This window comes from Desmodus rotundus, chromosome 6 (assembly GCF_022682495.2).
Source record: "Desmodus rotundus isolate HL8 chromosome 6, HLdesRot8A.1, whole genome shotgun sequence".
Classification (NCBI taxonomy): domain Eukaryota; kingdom Metazoa; phylum Chordata; class Mammalia; order Chiroptera; family Phyllostomidae; genus Desmodus; species Desmodus rotundus.
Window position 1 is genome coordinate 76,539,900 of NC_071392.1, and position 21,262 is coordinate 76,561,161.

The 21,262-nt window shown below is 39.5% G+C and overlaps 1 protein-coding gene across 1 annotated transcript in view; it reads right to left on the reverse strand.

Moving 5' to 3' along the window:
* COPG2 (COPI coat complex subunit gamma 2) overlaps positions 1-21,262 on the reverse strand; it is a 145,581-nt gene that overhangs the window by 120,235 nt on the left and 4,084 nt on the right. Inside the window, exons 4-5 of the mRNA XM_024554967.3 lie at positions 20,655-20,726; positions 5,007-5,086 (exon numbers count right to left, since the gene is read on the reverse strand). Of these exons, the coding sequence (XP_024410735.1) occupies positions 5,007-5,086; positions 20,655-20,726 (152 nt within the window). The remainder of the gene's footprint in view (positions 1-5,006; positions 5,087-20,654; positions 20,727-21,262) is intronic.

The window sequence follows — 21,262 nt, forward strand, 5'->3', positions numbered from 1 at the left end:
TGCCCGCTGCTCCGCGGCATTTCTGATGGTGCTCCCTGCAGGGTCCACAGTTCGGCTCAGACAAACTTACGAAGGCTCCACAGGTTTGCACGTCCTTCCGTCAACGTTACATTCCCACCCACAAAGTATGCTATGCGGAGTTTCAACTGTTCCGTATACGTGATATTAAAGTAGACGTTGTTATTTTAACCATTCTAGCAGGTATGGAGTAATATCTCAATGAGGTTTTAACTCACATCTCCCTGGTAACTAATTATATAAATGCATTTCCGTGTGCTTACTGGCCACCCCATATATTCGGTTATGAAGGACCTGCCTTCAGGTTTTCTACGAATCTCCTTGCTTCTTACCAAGCTAACACAATTATCTATGTATGCAGAACGGTCACCTACTGTATTAGTTTTCCCAGCCTCCTCTAGGAAGTGGCCACAACTATGTCTTACAACAACAAAACTGTGTTACTTTACAGTTCTGTGGGTCAGAAGTCCAACAGAGGCTTCAGGGGCTAAAAGGAAACCATTGTGTCAGCAGGTCTACATCCCTCCCACAGGCAAAACTGACGCCCACACATTCACCCCATCCATCCCCAGAACCCCCCAAATCTCAACATATTACAGCATCAATGCAAAGCCCAACATCTCATCTAAATTTCACTCAAAAATCCCAACAGTGTCATCAAAATCAACCAAATGAGGTGTGGGTGAGGCTCTGGGTATAATTCATCTACCCTGAGGCAAAATCCCTCTCCACCTGTGGGCCTCGACTCCCAAAATATAAGGGTGGGACTGCCACAGGATAACGCCTACGGTCATTTCGGTTCAAAAAGACAGAAATGGAAGGAAGGGAAGAGTGACTGGTCCCCTGCAAATCTGAAATCTAGACAGGCCAACTGGAAAAGGGTTCAAGTCCCGAGCAAAATTCTCTACGGTTTTCAGCTCCATCCTCTGGGCCTGCACCTCTGCTTCCAAGCCACTTTCCTGTGGGTCAAGGGCAGCTTGTTTCCTGCCTGCAGAGTCTGGGGCTCGGACAGCCTTCCTTCACCTCATCCTCTCTGTCACGTCTGGCCCAAACTGGCAGTGCTGCTGCTGGTAGCAGATTCTCAAGAGCCTGTGGGACTACCTACCATATACGTACAGAGACTCACTCCATTAGACAAGAGGCTCCTCCAGAGATCTTGCCTAGATAATCCCCCCTCTATTTTCGGCTTCTGCTTAGAAGCTGAGGGACTCTATGAGTCACACCCTTGATCTCTTGAGAGTATTTTGTGTGAGTGAATACTCTGACCTTTGAATCTTTCTGAGGTTTTAGCAAAATGCTATAGAGTAACTCTGACTTTTTCTCCAGAGCACAGTTTCTAACTGGATGTCTTGTTTTTAGCACCCTTTGCCATTTTGGAAGGCTGAGAATTTCCAAAATCAAGAACGCCTGGCCCTTTCCCTCACCTCTTCATTTTTAATTTTTAAGGTACAACTGACAAACAACATTAGTTCAGGTGTACAACGTAATGACTGGATGTTTGTAAAGATCTCCTGGTTCTTGTTTAACAGGTCTCTCTCCAATTTATTTCTGTACTCTCAAATTTTACTCTAAGTCACTAAAAGAAACTAGGCCACACCTCAACACTCTGTTTGGAAATCTCAGTTAAATACCCAAATTCATTGCTTAGAAGTCCTGCTTGCCACATAATTGCAGGACACAATTCCATGAGCTTCCTGTCACTGTATAACAAGGATCCCTTCTCCTCCAGTTTCTAACATCCTCCTCATTTACTTCTGAGCCTTCACCGGCGGCGGCTTTAAGGCCCCTATTTACACTGACAGCCTGTTCACACGGATTTGCGTCCTCTCTGATGTGATAAATGTTTTCTTCCTCCTGCTCCTCACTTCTTTCTCAGTCTAGCAGAGTCATTAACATCCATATTTCTACTAACAGTCTGTTCAAGTTAATACAGGTTTTTCCTAGTGCTCCTCAAAATTCTTCCAGCAGAGAGCCGCTCACTGCCCAATTCCAAAGCTGCTTCCACGTTTTTAGATATTTGTTACAGCAGCACCCCACTTCCAGGTCTGAACATCTCTATGAGTTTTTTTTTTCCCAGCTTCGAGATATAACGGACATATAACAGTGTGTAAGTTTCAGTTATATAACACATTGACTTGATACCCTTCTATACTGCAAATACACTTCTATTAGTTTTCTATTGCTGCTGTGACAAGCTACCAGAAACTAAAAGGCTTAAGACCACATTCATTTCTTTACCTTACAGTTCGGTGAGTTCGAAGTCCAGCACAGGTCTCTCTGGCTCATCAAGGAGTCAGCAGAGCTACATTCCTTTCTGGAGGCTGCAGGGATGAATCCATTTCCTCGCCTTTTCCACCCAAAACAAAAGTCCTCAGCTCCAGGTCCCCTTCCCCATCTCCAAATCCCGCAGTACTACGTCTCTGACCCAGCTCCCATCATCACATCTCTTCCGGGAGCCTTCTCCCCGCTGCCCTCTTCCACTTTTCAGGACGCCCATCCTTGTATTGGGCCCACCTGGTTGACCCAGGCCACTCCCCTGATCTGCTGATCAGCGACTTCAACCCCCTCTGGTTGTGTAATGGAACATGCGCACAGGTCTTAGGAATCAAGGCGGGGATATCTTGGAGCTGGGTGCATTATTCTGCCTACTACATTTACTAATTACTTAAAATGCACTAGAAACCAACCGTGATTCTGGGCAGCCTAAGAATTCCCAGGGAATTATTAACAGCTAAATAAACAAATAACCCTCATCCATCGCTGACTGGTCTACTTTTAATTTTTCCAATATTTGGTGAAGCTAGCATCTAAGTGAAGACTCTGTTTCTTTCTTGCAGCAGACGCTGTTCACTGGCTAATCCAATACCTATTTTCACCCCTTCTTCCTTGCCTGCCCCTAATACTTGGGCTATCAAAGCTAAATTCTCACTTTCCTTGACTCCTGAGGGTAGTCATATAATACAGCTGTGCCGAATGAAATCTAAAATTGCCTTGGGAGAAGCTACTGCATACGTGATAAAAGACGCAGGTGGTGCTGCCTTCCCTGGCCCCTTCCCGGTACCCCTCCCACTGCCAGCAATTCAGGCCTCCGTTTTGCAATCATGGGAGAATGTCCGTCCACATGAATTCAAGAGACACCAGCCCTACCACTGTCAAACTACCGAACCGGCATCAGCTCCTCTATGTCTACTTTGCTTCCTTCGGTGACTGTTCACATTAGCCTTTCTGTTATTTTCAGCTGAAAGCTCTGTTAATATAGAAACTGCATCAACACAACAAGCACCCCACTCCAAAATTTATTTTGTTTTACAAAAACCATATTCACTCAGATGAGTTATAATTAAGAAGGCAATTATTTTTTAAATAACATTTTGTCGTATATTTTAGAACTCTAAAGTATATATACTCACTCTAGGACATTTGAAAATTATCAAAAGTTTAAAGAAAATAAATAACCACAACGCAAATATCCAGAAATAGCCTCCTGGTAACCTATCAGTGTATTTCCATCCATCTATTTTTATGTCCGTACATAAAGTACTTTTTAAAGTGAGGCTATACTGAATATATAGGGTTAGGTCCAACTCTCGTTCAGCACTTTATGAAGGACTTTTCCATATCATTAAAGATGTTTCAAAATTACTTTCAAAAAATACAAAATCAGATTATGAAATATGATTAATAAAATAATTTTTAACAATGGCAGACATTTAACTTGTTTTACCCTTTTGGCTCGTGTAAAGGTGTCGCAGTGAGCGTCACTGCGCACGAGTCCTTCTGTGCTCCGTTTGCAGAGCATCGCTGCACAGACGCCATTCGACAAAAGCTGCCAAACTGCTTTCCAGAAAAACTGAATCAGTTTATTATTCCACCTTCTTTATGTATGCAAAACATCAGTCTCCCTTACATGTACTGACTGCCTTTTGTCTTTTTTGCCAATTTGATGGGTAAAAATATAACTCATTCTCAAGTTAATTTACATTTTCTGGTTACTAGTGGAAATGACTATTTAAAAATATACAGATCCTTTGGTTATTTTATGAATTATCACTTGGAATTTTTTGAAGTATAAGAGTTCTTTCTATTATTTATATTTTACATTTATATTTTATTTCAGTGTATCACTCTCTAGTTTTCTTTATATATTTTTTATAAACATTTAAAATGTAATCATATTTAGTTTTCTTTATATATTTTTTATAAACATTTAAAATGTAATCATATTTATTAGCATTATCCTTTGTGACTTCTTTCTTTGCGTTACCCAGTAGGGATGGTTTTTACATAATGACACCACATTTCAGAAAAGAATGCTTTAAAGGAATATATTCTTTAAATTCCCACTGGCTTTCTTATAGTCAGACAGGTAAAATTAACATCAAGAGAACAACAAATATTCCACTGTTGGGGACGGCTTTGTGTGGTGTCAGGGACTGTAGCCCTGGGCAAGCAAGGCCTTGAAAGAGGCTGGAAGTCTCTTCCGGAACCCAGAGGATGCTGGAAGCAGGCAAGACCCGCTACTAGCATGGAGGGTTCCTGTGGGAGATCAGGCCTAGAGAACCCATGACACCCCTTGAGGCTTGCTCTGCTTTGTCTAGCCCTGTTGCCGCCAATCAGATATTGAAGTCTAAAAGCAGAAAGAGTGAACTCCTTATCTCATGAAGCACACCTTAACAACCACCTGGCATCAGCACCTCTAACAGACCCTCGCCTGTGGCAAATCTCTGTGTCCCTTCCATTGTAATCTGTGGATAATGTCTGTTTTCTATAACTATAGCCTTTGGGCATTGATTGATGAGCTTTGCATGCATACTGTGTACCCCTGTGCGGGGCATTCTCCAGTAGAGGGAATCGCCATCCCCCTTTCCCGCTGGAACAACAGATTGTGTCTAAGACAACTTATTTCTCACCCGCGGCAGCCAGGACAGGGCATCCCACATCCCACTAAACATATGAGCATCCCACCCCAGGGTCGAGCGTTCACGTACCTGCTTGTGACGATGATCACATCCTCAGAGATGTTAGCCATTTCTTTGATGGTAAGGTAGCACATCCGTCTCAATATTTGCTGAAATTATTCATAAAAGGCAACAGGTTATTTCTAAGAAAATGGTTTTTTAAACTGTTTGAAGTGAGGTCCCCAAGTAGATGTATTTAGAAAGTTACTCTGAAAAAGATTCTCAAGCCCTGGCCGGGTAGCTCAGTTGGCTAGAACGTCTTCGCAGTACGCCAACATTGCAGGTTTGATCCCCGGTCAGAGCAGGAACAAGAAACAACCCATGAAGGTACAACTAAGTGGAACAACAATTCAGTGTTTCTCCCTCTCTCAAATCAATACATTAAGAAAAAAAAGATTCTCGTCCACCCAAAAAGTCCTTTCAAAAATATCTGGATGAGAAAATATTTAGAATACTACTATTTGCTAAACATGAGTGATTAATGCACAAACACTGGGCAGCATCTAGATGAAAACTCAAAAGTTCCGTTAATTATACAGGTTTTTATGCAGAGACATCCAAAGTTAGACTCTGACAGCGTGAGTCCAAAGACAAGATTTTCAAAGTGTTAAGACTTGTCCTGAAAAATGTATTTTTAAAATTCTTTAAAAATATATATGGAGAGATGGGCAGACTCTGCATTTTCCCCAGTTCAGCACATACAGATGTTTTTCCTTAAAGTATTTGTGGTTGTATAACCAACTCCCATTTTCAATTATCAAGATTTCTAGGTGGATACCTGAATCTAAAATAAGTGTTAAGCTAACAATAATAAAGTGTTGTCTACTCTTCCTCCTCACTCGGATCTCTGATTTATTCGTACACTATGAGCTGTGGTTCCTCTAGCCGGTCTAGCCTCATTCGAATGTCTTGTAAGTAGTGAAACTCAAATACATCAGACCCATCTTCAGAGTCCAGACTGCAGAGAGAATCTGGTGGAGACTCCTGAGCCCATTGAGAAAAGAGAATAAGGGAGTGAGGATTCTCACAGTAATTAAACACACACACACACACACACACACATCACCCCTAGAAAGAGAAAGCCAGTAACGGGGCAGATATACCTATATGACACTCCTATGAGAAGGAAAAAGAAAGTAAGAATCAAAACGTCAGAACTACAGATAATTCCACCCCCCCAATCACACACATTTACCAGAAAGCAGAATAAAACTGAAGACAGGAAAAATTAAAACCACATTTCAGACACCACCTCGTACCCACCAAAATGATTAAAATTTTAAAAATGACAATACACATGTTAAAAAAGACGGGCTCATAAGTACCCAAATAAATTGTCTAAACAAATAACACAGAGATGCTAAATAAAATAGAAACGAGAATTTAAATATGTAGTCAAGGACAAAATGAAGGGCACTGCATAGGTGCCAAAAATGGAACAACAAACAACTCCTAACCACAGAAGTACAAGGCCAGGTTCTTACTGGCCTAGGATAAAGTATCTAAAGTCTAGGAAGGATGAGATTCTAAAAGGTATATTCTTCAGACACAGGAAAAATTATTCTGGATAATAACCCAGAAACATAGCAAGGAATGAAGAGTAAAAAGAAAAAAAGTGGTAAATAGTAACAAGACAGTGTGGGTATTGGCAAAAGAATAGACAAATAGATCAATGGGATAAAATAGACCACCCAGAAATACACTCACATAAACAGAGTCAACTGATCTTTGACTACAGAGAAAAGGCCCTACGATGGTGCTGGAACAACCAGACATCCACAGGCAAAAACATAAATCTAGACAAAGACCTTCCACTCTTCACAAAAATTAACTCACAGTGGATCACAGACCTAAATGTAAAGTGCGAAACTGCAAAACTTTCTTCTAAAAACCAAATGACCCTGGGAGAAAATATTTTCAGAACACATATCTGAAAAAGGACTGTTATGCAAAATTTACCAAAAAACTCTTTTAAAAAAAGTCAAAAAACCCCAAAACCCTGATTTAAAAATGGTCCCAAAAGCCCTAGTTGGGCAGCTCCACTGGTTAGAGTATCACCCCAATACGTCAAGTTTAAGGGCTCGGTTTCCAGTCAGGGCGCATACAAGAAGAAACCAATGAACGCATAAACAATCAAATAGATGTTTCTCGCTCTCCCTCTCTCCCAACCCCCATTCTCTAAAATCAATTAAAAAAATAAAATTAAAATTAAAAAGAGGGGGCTAAAGACCTAAACAGAAACCTCACTTAATAAGACACAGAGATTCCCTGGCTGGTATGGCTCAGTCAGTTGAAACATCATCCCGTACACCAAAAGGTTGCGGGTTCAATCCCCAGTAGAGGATTATATGAGAGGGAAAAGATCGATGTTCCTCTCAAATCAATGAACATATTTTTAAAAATAAAAAAGAAGATACACAGATGGCAAGTGAGTATATAAAAAAATTGTCCACATCATATGTCATCAAAGAAAGGCAAATTAAAATGAGATACCACTATACTCCTAATAGAATGGCCAAATCCAGAACACCGACAACACCAAATATTGATGCGGATGTGGAACAAGAACTCTCATTCCTTGTTGGTGGAAATAAAAACGGTACAGTCACTTTGGAAGATGTTTGGCGGTTTCTTACAAACTAAACATACTGTGACCTTACAATCCAGCCATAGTGCTCCCTGGTATTTCCCCAAAGGAGTGGAAAACTTATGTCCACACAAAAACCCGCACAAGAATGTTTACAGCAGCTTTATTCACAATTGCCAAAAGCTGGAGGGAACCAGTATGTCCTTTAGTAGGTGAATGGATCACCTGTGGTTTGTCCAGACAACAGAATATGATTCAGCACTAGAAATGAATGAGCTCTCAAGCCATGAAAAGACATGGAGGAAACTAAAATGCCTATTAATCAGCAAGTGAAAGCAGCTGACTGAAAAGGCTACATGCTGTATGAGTCAAACTATATGGCATTCTCGAAAAGGCAAAACTATGGAGACAGTGAAAAGGGATCCATGGTTGCCAGGGATTACAGGGGAAGGGAGGGAGTATGAAGAATTTTGAAGGCAGTGAGAATACTCTGTATAGTTTAATAATGGACGCATGTCATTATACGTTTGTCCAAACCCACAGAATGTGAACACCAGGACTGAACACCAACATGAACTGTGGACTCTGGTGACTATGAAGTATCAATATAGGTTCATCAATCGTAACAAATGTACCACTGTGGGGGGTGTTGATCTCGGGGAGGCTATGCACACGAAGGGTCAGGGAGTATATGGAAAATCTCTGCACCTTCCTCTTAATTTTGCTGTGAACCTAAAACTGCTCTTAAAAAAAATCCTTTAAAAAAAAAAGTGGTAAAAGCATGGGTAAAACTGCATGAATAACAAAAACCAATGTTATGATATGTAAATATATACATTTATATACTCACATACATATAGGTAACAAGTATCCTAAGGTCCTCAAATTTCCGTGAACACATAAAAGATAAGATGAATATCAGATTTTGATAAATCAAAAATTCATGTTGCAATTTCTAGGCTAACCACTAACAAAACTTTGAAACTATTATCCCACAGGTTGTTGCTGCTGCTCTGCTTATTTTTATTCAGTCTGTTTCTGTTTCATTCTGGATAGTTTCCATCCGGCTTCAAATTCACTGATTTCCCCCATGCGGTCTTTAATCTTCTATTAACTCCATGCAATGTATTTCTCATGACAGAAAGATAGATAAGAGAGATAGTTTCTGTCTTTCTTTTTTTTAATAAATTTCTAGGTCTCTCTGGATGTCTTATTTTGTTCCTCATTCTTACTATGTCTTTCGATACATTGTTAAGCATCTAGACCACATCTATAATAGCTGTTTCAATGTCATTACCAGCTCATCCATCATCTTTATCACTTCTGGGTTTGTGTCTGTTGATCCATTCTTCTCCTGATTGTGGATAATTTTTTATTGCATGCAGTACATGGTTGTTACGTGCTAGATTTTTTTTTTTTACATAGTATTGTATGTATTGTTCACTCTGTTATGAAGTAAAGTTACCTGGAATCAGTTTTTCACTTTTCAGGCTTGCTTTGAAGCGTTTAAAGCTTTAGTCTAAGGCTAACACATACCCATTACCGATGTGATGCCTTGCTGAGAACTGTACTAGATGACAAGGTCTTTCCGCTCTCACTGATGGGAATACGAACTATTCTCAGCCTGGTGTTCTGGTGAGTCTTTGGCCTTGGGTAGTTTCCTTTTACATATACATGGGCCAGTGCTTATCCAAAGACTCAAGGGGAGCTCCAGCAGATGGTTGGAACTATCTCCTGCCTTTCTTTTCTCCCTCTTCTCTCTTCAACCCCACTCCCTCTCCTCCCACCTCCTTCCCCCCTTACTGTGCCCTTCGAATTTGAGCATTCTTGCCCTCCCCAAACTCCACGTGTTTTCTCAATTGAGAGAGATGACTAGGTTCCTTTTCAGTATGCCCTTCTTGACCTGAGGCCTGTGATCTGCCTCTAGGCAACGAGTTACTGGAATCCTAGGGCTCACCTTGTTCTTCTTTCTCATCAAATCACAGTCCTGGGATGCCTACTAAGCTAATGTCTGAAAACTACTATGAAATATATTTTGTTTGATTTTCCAGGTATTAATGGTAGAGGGTAAATCTAGCCCCTTTACTCAATCACGGCTGGAAGCAGAACAGAAATGTGTTCCTAATATCAAAACATATGATAAAAAAACCATGTGGTGAATTACCTAATTAGTCCTTTATTATTCATTTCCAACACTAATCCACTGTAATTAACGAACAGTCTATACAATTTCATTCCTTTGAAATTTGTTGTCTTGCTTTATGACTCAATATAGTCAATTTCTGTAATTATTCTGTGTTCTCCATTTAGATTTAATGTAAAATTTAATTTAAATGTAATGCAAAATTTAATTTAAAAAACTGATTTACATTTAACATTGATAATAATGATCTGTATCTACCATCTATTATATGATTTATGCTTATCCTGCTTGATCTATGTTTCTTTTTTTTAATCCCTTATTCTGGTATGATTTTTTAGCATTCTAGTTTGGGGTTTTGTTTTGTTTTGTTTTTTTTGCATAACTAGTTTGGAAGAGAAAAACAATAAAGAAAAATCAATGAAACAAAAACTGGTTCTGTTAAGAGATCAGTAAGCTTATAAGCCTCTAGACAAATTTTCTAGGAATAAAAGAGAGAAGATACAATTTACCAATATCAGAATGCAAGAAGAGACATCATTATAAATCCTACAAACATTAAAAGAATAAGGGAGTACACACCATGAACAATTTTATGCCAACAAAGTTCAGCAACTCAGAGGAAATGGACAAATTCCTTGAAAGACACAAACTACCAGAGCTCACTCAGGAAGACAAATAATCTGAATAGCACCTTATTTATTTCCACTTAATGGGTTAACTATCAAAAATCTTTCCACAAAGAAGATGACTACAATAGTGAACTCCTTCAAACATTTCATGAAAAATTAATGATTCTACAAAAACTCTTTCTGAAAGCAGAATAGAAAGAAAACTTCCCAATTCATTTTATGAAGCCAGCATTTTCCAATTACAAAACCCGGAGAAAAACATCATAAGAAAAAACCACAGATCAATATATTTCATGGTCAGAGACTCAAAATCCTTAACCAATATTATTAACAAATGGAAACCAAAGGTTTTATACTTTTCAGGAAAATAAATAAATGCATCTCACCATATCAATATTGTAAAAAAGAAAAGCCATGATAATCCAATGGATATAGAAAAGCATTTGACAGAATTCAATATCCATCCATGAGAAAAATCTTTCGGCAAACTAGGAATAGAAAGGAACTTCCTCAACCTGATAAAGGTCACCTATGAAAACCTTAGAGCTAACAACACACTTAACAGTGAAAGACTAAATACGGACCCCTAAAGATCAGAAACAAAGCAAGGATGTCCCTGAGACCAGCACTTCTATTCACACTGCATAACAGTGTAAGAAGACAGTAAGGTAAGGTAAACAAATAAAAAGCACACAGATTGAAAAGGAAAAAGCAAATTCTCAGGAATCTCCCATAATACTCCCAGAACAAATAATTCAATTGAACAAGATCACAAGACACAGTGCAATATACAAAAATCAATTTAATTTCTATAGACTACCTACAAACAACAGAAATACAACAGCATAAAAATATTAAGTACTTTAGGGTAACTTTCACAAAATATGGGTAAGACTTGTGTGCTACAAGCTGCAATACTGCTGAGAGGACTTAGAGACTTGCATAAAGGGAGATAGATACACACCATGTTTGTAGAGCAGGAAACTCAACAATGATACGTTAATTCTCCTCGAATTGATTTTTACATTCAATGCAATCCACAACAAAGTTACAGCAGGATTTTCCCCCCTTTTTCTAAAAGTTAAATTTACTGGGATGACTTTGGTTAATAAGATTATACAGATTTCAAAAAACTATGGTATATTTACACAATGGAATTCTATGCAGCAGAGAGAAAAAAGGAGCTTATACCCTTTGCAACAGCATGGATGGAACTGGAGAGCATTATGCTAAGTGAAATAAGCCAGATGGTGAGGGACAAATACCATATGATCTTACCTTTAACTGGAACATAATCAACAGAAGAAAAAAGCAAACAAAATATAACCAGAAACATTGAAGTTAAGAACAATCTAACAGTAGCCAGGGGGGAGTGGGGAGGGGACAGTGATGAGAGGGGATTACAGGAACTACTATAAAGGACACATGGACAAAATCAAGGGGGAGGGTGGAGGTGGGGGAGGGTGGGGGATTCGGCTGGGGTGGGGTGGAGGGATGGGGAGAAAAGGCATACAACTGTAATTGAATAACAATAAAAATTAAAAAAAAATTACATAGATTTCAAATGTACACTTCCATGAAACATGACCCATTTGTGTGCCCACCGCCAAAGCCAAATCATCTTCTGTCACCATATATTTGACCCCCTGTACCCTTTACTACCCTGCTAACCACCCCCCCACACACACCTTCCCTCTGGTAACCACCATACTGTTGTCTGTGTTGATGGGTTTTTGTGTGTTTTTGTTGTTTGTTCATTTGTTATTTTCAGTTATATCCCACATATGAGGGAAATCCTCTGATTCTTAACTTCCTGACTGATAGATTTCATTTAGCACAATGTTCTCAAGGTCCATCCATGTTGTCACGAGTGGCGGTATTTCATCCTTTCTTATGGCTTAGTATTCCATTGTATATAGGGCCCACATCTTCTTTAGCCAACCATCTATCAAAGGACACTTTGGTTGTCTCCGTGTCTTGGCCACCATGAGCAATGCTGCAATGAACACAGGGGTGCATATATCTGTGAATAAATGTTTTCAAATTTTTCAGGTAGGTACCCAGAAGAGGGATTACTGGCTCATAATGGTAACTCTTCTTAATTTTTTTGAGGAACTTCCATACTGTTTTTGATAGTGACTGTACACGTTTACTTTCCCACCAGCAGTGGATGAGGGTTCCTTTTCCTCCACAACCTCTTCAATTTACTACTTTCCTTGATAAGAGAATCTCATTGTAATTTTGATTTGCATTTCCCTAACAGCCAGCGAAGTTGAGCATCTTTCTGTATGTGTGTCTTCCTGGGGAAAAGTATCTGCTCAGGTTCTCTGCCCATTTTTTAATTGGATTGCTTGTTTGTTTGGTGTTGAGTTATATGAGTTCTTTATATATGTTGGATATTAGTGCCTGGTTGAAGCTTTTGTTTGCAAATATCTTCTCTCCTTTGGTTGGTTGTCTGTTTTGTTGGCAGTTTCTTTTGCTGTGTAGAAGCTTTTTAGTTTAACATAGTCCCATTCATTTCTTTTTGCATTTAATTCCCTTGACCTTGGGGTCAAATTCGTAAAATCTCCTCTAAGACCAAGGTCCATAAGTTTAGTGCCTATGCTTTCTTCTATGTAATCTACTGTTTTAGATCTTATATTTAGGTCTTTGATCCATTTAGAGTTAATTTTTGTGTATGGAAACAAACTATAGTCCAATTTCATTCTTCCGCATGTGGCTTTCCATTTTTCCCACCACCATTTATTTGAAGAGGCTTTCTTCTTTCCATCGTATGTTTTTGCCTCCTTTATCAAAAATTATTCGCCCACATACATGTGAGTTTATTTCTGGGCTCTCAATTCTGTTCCATTGGTCTCTGTGCCTGTTTTTCTGCCAATCCCATGTTATGCTGATTATCACTGATTGCTTTGTAGTATATTTGAAGTCAGGGAGTGTGACACCTCCAGCTTCGTTCTTTTTTCTCAGGATTGCTTTGGTCTCTCGGGGTCTTTTGTAGTTCCATGTAAATCTGATTAGTTTTTGTTCTATTTGTCAAAAAAAATGTCACTGGGCCCTGGCCAGTGTGGCTCAGTTGGTTGAGCGTCATCCTGCAAACTAAAGGGTCCCTGGTGTGATTGCCGGTCGGGGCACATGCCTAGGTTGCGGGTTCAGTCCCCAGTCAGGGGACGTGCAAGAGGCAACCAACTGATGCCTCTCTCTGACATCAATGTTTCTTTCCCTCTCTTCCTCCCTCCCTTGCCCGCTCTCTAGCATCAATAAAAGAAAAAAAGTTGAACAAAAAGTCATTGGGATTTTGATGGAAATTGCATTAAATCTGCATACTGCTCTGGATGACATGGACATTTTAACTATGTTGATTCTTCCAATCCATGAACATGAAATATCTTTCCATTTCACTCTCTTTTTCAATCTGTGCTAATAATGCTTTGTAGTTTTCAGTATATAGGTCCTTTGCATCCTTTTTAAAGTTTATTCCTAGGTGTTTTATTCTTTTTGTTGCAATTGCAAAAGGAAAATTTTTATTATTTTTTTACTCTTGTTTATTCTGTTACAGTTGCCCCAATTTTTCCCCCCTTGCCCTCCTGCGTCCCGCCCCACCCCCTGCTCCCACAGTCCATGTCCATGGGTCATTCATACATGTTCTTTGACTAGTCCCTTCCCCTTCTTCCCACCATCTGCCCTCTCCTCTATTCCATGTTTCCATGTTTCTAGTTCTGTTTTGCTCATTAGCTTATTTTGTTCATTAGATTCCTTTTATAAGTGAGGTGATATGGTATTTGTCTTTCACCAACTGGATTATTTCACTTAGCATAATAGTCTCCAAATCCAACCATGCTGTTGCAAAGGGAGGGAATTCCTTCTTCTTTCTGCTGCATAGTATTCCACTGTGTAGATGTAACACAGTTTTTTATTCCATTCAACTATTTATGGGCAGTTAGGCTGTTTCCAACACTTGGCTATTGTAAATAGAACTGCTATGAACATAGGGGTGCATAAGTTCTTTTGAATTGGTGTTTCAGGATTTTTAGGGTATATTCCCAGCAGTGGAATCATTGGGTCAAAGGCAGCTCCATTTTTAATCTTTTGAGGCAATTCCATACTGTTTTCCACAGTGGCTGCACCAGTCTGCATTCTCACCAACAGTGCAGTAGGGTTCCCTTTTCTCCACATCCTCACCAGCACTTGTTTGTTGATTTATTAATGATAGCCATTCTGACAGGTGTGAGGTAATATCTCACTATGGTTTTAATTTGCATCTCTCTGATGACTAGTGATGCTGAGCATTTTTTCATATGTCTCTGGGCCCTCTGCATGTCCTCCTTGGAGAACTATCTATTCAGGTACTTTGCCCATTTCTTTTCTTTTCATTGTTCAGTTCAGTTGTCCCACCGTTTTCCTCATTGCTCTCACCTATCCTGCCCCCCCCCCGACTCCCACACTCAGTAACCCCCACTGTCCATACCTAATGTTTGTCTCCCTGGTGTTAAGTCGTGTGAGTTCTCCATATATGTTGGAGATCAAACCCTTGTCTGATATATCACTGGCAAATATATTCTCCCATACAGTCAGTTCTCTTTTCATTTTGATGGTTTCTTTAGCCATGCAAAAGCTTTTTAATTTGATGTAGCCCCATTTGTTTATTTTTTCCTTTATTTCCCTTGCCCTAGGAGATATATCATCAAAAATATTGCTATATTTTTATGTGGGATATCTGAAATTTTACTGCCTATGTTTTCCTCTGGGACTTGAATGGTATCATGACTTATATTTAAGTCTTTTATCCATTTGGAGTTTATTTTGGTGTATGATGTAAGTTGGTGGTCTAGTTTCATTTTTTTTTTTGTAGGTACCTGTCCAGTTCTCCCAATACCATTTATTGAAGAGACTACTTTTACTCCATTATAAGCTTGTGCCCCCTTTGTCAAATATTAATTGACCATAGAGACATAGGTTTATTTCTGGGCTCTCCATTCTGCTCCATTTATCTATGTGTCTGTTCTTATACCAGTACCAGGCTGTTCTAATTACAGTAGCCTTGTAATATAGTTTTATACCAAGTATTGTGATCCCTCCAACTTTATTCTTCTTTCTCAAGACTGCTGAGGCTACTCGGGGTCTTTTTTTGGTTCTGTATAACTTTTTGGAATATTTGTTCTAGATTAGTAAAATATGCCATTGGTATTTTAATAGGGAGTGTGTTGAATCTATAGATTGCTTTGAGTAGTATGGACATTCTAATGATGTTAATTCTTCCAATCCTTGAACAGGGTATATGTTTCCATTTATTTGTATCTTCCTCAATTTCTTTCTTCAGTGTTCTCTAGTTTTCTGAGTACAGGTCTTTTACCTCCTTGGTTAAATTTATTCCTAGGTACTTTTTTGTTGTTGTTGCTATAGTAAATGGGCTTTTTTATAGTTTCTCTTTCTGACAGTCCATTGTTGGTATACAAATACCATCAATTTCTGAATATTGACTTTTTACCCCATTATTTTGCTGAATTCACTTATTAAGTTAAGTAGTTTTTTTGGTGGAGCCTATAGGGTTTTCGATGTACACTATCATCTTATCTGCAAATGTCAGTTTTACTTCCTCTTTTCCAATCTGGATGCCTTTTATTTCTTCTTGTCTGATCACTGTGGCTAGGACTTCTAGTACTATGTTGAATAAGAGTGGGGAGAGTGGACACCCTTGTCTTATTCCTGATCTTAAGGGGCACACTTTTAGTTTTTGCCCATTGAGTATGATGTTGGCAGTAGGTTTTTGTATATGGCCTTTATTATGTCGAGGTCCCTCTGTTCCCACTTTGCTGAGTGTTTTTATCATAAATGGGTACTGGATTTTATTAAATAATTTTTCTGCCATCTACTGATATGATCATGTGATTTTTGTCTTTCATTTTGTTTATGTGATGTATCATGTTTATTGATTTGCAAATATTACACTATCCTTGCATCTCTGGAATAAATCCCACTTGGTCACGGTGTATGGTCTTTTTAATGTATCGTTGGATCCAGTTTGCTAGTATTTTGTTGAAGATTTTCACATCTATGTTCATCAGATATACTGGCCTGTAATTTTCTCTCTCTGTTGTATCTTTATCTGGTTTTGGTATTTTTTTCCCATTACCATTTAGTCCCTTTATACCCCCCTCTCCCCGCATCAGCACCCTGGTGTCCATGTCCATGAGTCCTTTTTCCTTATTGCTTGATCCCTCCACCCTCTACCCTGAAATTTCATAGTTAGTGTGTAGGAATGCCATGGATTTTTGTACAATGATTCTGTATTCTGCAACTTTACTGTATTTGTTTGTTTATTGCTCTTTTTTCAATAATCATTTTTTATGGATTGATTTTAGAGAAAGAAAGGAAAGGGGAGACACAGAGAGAGAAACATCAACCTGTTGTTCCACCCATTACGCATTCACTGGTATGTGCCCTGACTGGGGACGCAACGTGCAACCCTGGCGCCCGTGTCGGTAGTCCAACCAGCTGAGGTACCCAGCCAAGGCAGTTTATTGTTTCTAAGAGTTTTTCGGTGGAGCCTTGAGGGTTTTCTATATAAAGAATCATGTCATCTTTCAAAAAGTGACACTTTTATTTCTTTATTCCCAATTTGGATGCCTTTTATTTCTTTCTCTGGCCTGACTGCTCTGAACAGAACTTCCAACACCATGTTTAATAAGAGTGGTGAGAGTGGACATTCTTATCTTATGCCTGATCTTAGAGGAAAAGCTTTCAGTTTTTGACCATTGATGATGATATTAGCTAACAGTCTGTCATACATGGCCTTCATTATGTTGGGGTCCTTTCCTTCTATACCCATTTTATTATGTGTTTTAATTATAAATGAATGTTGAGTTGCATCTTATCAAATGCTTTTTTAAACAGAAATGAGTAGGCTGATTCTAAGATTCACATGGAAATGAAAAGAACCTGTAAGGTCCGAAACAATTTTGAAAATAAAATAAAATAAAATAAAATAGGAAAATATACATTACCTGATTCAACTCTTACTGTAAAGCTACAATAATGAAGACGGTGTGGTACTGGAATAAGAGCACACATACATATCAAAGAAACAAACAGAATGTTCCAATGTGCCAATAAAACTCAATCATCATCATTTCTTCTTCCTTCCATAATGATATGCAATTATTCCAGTACCATTTCTTGAGGAAAGGGGGAAAAGGAGGAGGTATTAGAGGGAGGAGAGAAAAGAAATGAAGAGAAATCCAACCCTTCCTTTATATACATGTGTATATGATAATAAACAAAAATTAATTCAAAATTAATCATAACATGCCCTGGCCAGGTGGCTCAGTTGGTTGCAGGTTTGAGCCCCATCAGGGCACATACCTAGGCTGTGGGTTGATTCCCGATCAGGGAGCAGGTGGGACACAACAAATCACTGTTTCTCTCTCCTATCAATGCTTCCCCCACCCCCTCCTCCCCCTCTTCTCTCTAAAATAGAAATCAATAAACACACCTTCAGGTGAGGACTTTTGAAAGCTGAATCAAAGTAATTGCTAGAATAAAAACTACAAATAAAAACTACAAAATGCCTAGGAAAAAAACATTAAAAAATCTCTGTAACCTTGGATTAGGCAGGTTTCTATTATATAATTCATAACAAAAAAATTGATAAACTGGACTTCATCAAAATTTAAAACTTCTGCTATTTGAAAGACTAAGAAAATGGAAAACAAGCCACAGACTAGGAGAAACTATTTAGGAAACATATCTGATAAAGGATTTGTATCCAGAATACATAAAGACCTCTCAAAACTGAGTAATAAGAAAATATACAACCAGACTTCTGGTTAAGATGGTCGTGTAGATACACACAGCTCGCCTGCACGCACAACCACATCGAAACTACAACTAAATATAAAACAACCATCATTTCAAGCTGAATGAAAGTCCTACCTCCAACTACAGAATTAAAGAAGAAACCACATCGAGACTGGTAGGAGGGGTGCAGACACTGAACAGGCTGGTCCCACACCCATGTGTGGTATGTAGAAATCGGTGATTTTAATATCCATAAGACAATATTAAAACTCTGCCCATGCTGCGGAAGTGGCCTCTTCTTCTTCAATGAGCCTATCCTCCTTCCTACTGCAATCGCCACTTTCACTGTCACAGCCTTTATCACTAACAGTGCCCCGTTCTTAATTCTTAATTCCATTTCCAAGCATTTCACTCTCCAACCACCACTCCTGACTCCACCATGGCCTACATCCACTGATCCTATCACCTTTTTACTGTCTCAGTCGGCCCCTGTTCGTACTTGCGCCCTAACCAAGCATAGATTCTATAGTCAGTATTTCAGGTACTCAACTTCCTTGCTCCTCTCTCTGTTAACTAACTTGGCAAAATCCTAACCCTAACCATTCCGGGCCTTAACGTGAAGCCTGCAGCTAGAGAAAAACATTCGCCATGCTTCCTGGTAATACTTTAAACTCATGACCGCCAACTTCAAGGGGCCATTTGTCCTGCCCAATAAGCCTGCACTTCTGCAATTCATTTCTCAGAAAACAATTTCATGCCTTTTTTTAATACAACCTTTGCTAGAGGCTTCAAGTTTGTCCCGTTCCTTCCCTGCTCTGCATCTGCTTCCCTGCTCCATGTCCAGCTCCTTCTCCCAACTGCCAGCCGTCTGAGCAACGGCAACCACAGGCCCACCACCAGATACTTGCACTGCAAACTCAACGAGCCGAAAAGAAGCAACAGCCCTCCGTAACTTTTATAAACAGGCCTTCTCCTTAGCCCCACTCCAGCAGCTCGAAATGCCTAGCACTCTAATCTGATTCCTCTAATAATAATTCTCTAATAATCACAGTAGTTCTGTTTAAACCCTGATGAAAGTGAATTTTTGGTGCAGGGAGTGATTAAAGGGAAATAGGACCTTGGGGACAGGAATCTGAAACAGCTTCTCTGAGTTGATAAAACTTCCCTGTTTCCAGTGGTAAAGCGGACAATACTAGTCCATGGCATGCAGTGGCAAATACTTAAATCTCACCTGCAGACAAGTATGATCAAGAACCCAGAGAAGACAAGGTTTTGCGTAACCCAGCAGTTGCTGCCATAGAACATTTTTGTAAAAAATGAGTTGTATAATAAGTTCATTGCTTCTAAGTACACTGGAGAACTTGGTAAAGAAAACGATGAGCTCAGAGTTTTAGTCACAGCCCAACGTCTGGGTAAGTGGCTAGAAATCTTCTATATTGCCTTAACAGGAAACCTATGCCATGTGGACACAGGGCTGAGATTGCTGAAAAGCATACCCTGCTGGCTGAATTACAATGTAAATTCAGTTCACACCCTTATGGGGCATCTTAGGTTAAAGTTAGGACCTTAACTGGGGAGGAGTTGAGGCCCTGGAAATTGGAATGGGGACATATGGGCAGATTCTGATGAAGCTGAGTACCTTGAAGCCCTAAACTCCACCAAGGCCCCTCTGCAAGTAGAAGTAGTTCTTCATCCTCTGTCTGAGGCAAGTCATCTCCCTTTGCCTGAAGAATGTGTCATGGCCTCCCCTGAGACAGCTGCCTTACAAGGGACTGCTGATGTTCCCGAGGACCTACTCCTGCAACTTCTCGTTGCCTAGACATATATAAGCAGACTCAAACCCCAGAAGTGAGTCAGGCAAACACTGTGGCCTGTGATGATAAGCAATAGGTACCAAATGGACTGCAAGATCTCAACAATTTATGTCAACAGAAAGGTGGAAAATATATATTCCAGAATCCCCCTCCCTGTATGGTTCTGAGCCGGAGCTGGCCACAGTAGAAGAGAGGGGGAAAGCAGCAGCCACCGTGCTCTGCAAGTCAGGGTGGTCTAGGGTAATGAGAGACAGATGCAGAGGCTCTAGAAGCTTGAGTTTGTCCTCACCCTTCTTTTCCCCCACTCCACGTCCTCCTTCCCACTCTGCATCCAGCTCTTCTTCTCAACTGCCGGCCCTGCGAACCAACAGCAACCCCAGGCCCACCAGAACCTTGACCAAGAACCTGAAGGCGTGGTAGCTATGTCCACTGACTTCCATACCAGTCCACACCTGCAGCATCAGGCCAGGAGCTGCACAGTAACTGTTTTTATGAGCGCACGGAAGATCTTTGGGTGAACAGCTTCACACTACGCACTTTCCTTCTTTTCTTTTCATATATCTTTTAATAAACACTTTATGAGAAGAAATAATTTTTAAGTAGTTTTAAACATTTCAAACAACCTTCTCTAATTTGGAACACTCTCAGTTCCCCAAGGAAAACAAATAAAAGCAACTTTTTCAGTCTAAAATTTAAAAGAAAAAGACTTACATCATTAGATTGAAACAATCGAGTCATTGCAAAGAAGGCTTCTGTGGCTTCCGTCGTTCCGAAGTGTTCACCCTAAGTATAATTTAAAACAACAATTAAGGATTTTCTCTTTATTTCTGCAAAATTCTTTTAGAATGCAGGGAAAAAATCTATTTGTAAACATTCTGCCTTTTTGCTATTTTTCTGGCACAGCTGTTTACCAGCTCATTTAAAATAATTCAGTAGCACACACCTGCTATGGAAGTTCTAGAACAGTGGTCTCTAATTTTACTGCAGCAACTATTTTCATTGTCCTGAAGAACTACGACTTACCAAGCTGAGTTCCTAACCAGACTGCGATATTATCATTACACTGCCTACAAGCACAGATCGTACCGAATAGGAACATCATAAATATTAAACTGTGAAGAACTATAGGAATCCAGAAAACGTAACTTAAAGAGACCCACTGAAAGGGCAGAAACCAGATTATTTAAATAAAAGGCTTAAGGGGCTGCTAATACATCTCAAAATACTGGCTCAAGCCCCTAAAAACATGCTTTGGATCAGAATTTTACTGTGCCCAATAAATCAGCTGAGGATCTTGCCAAAACACAGCTCCTGCCTCA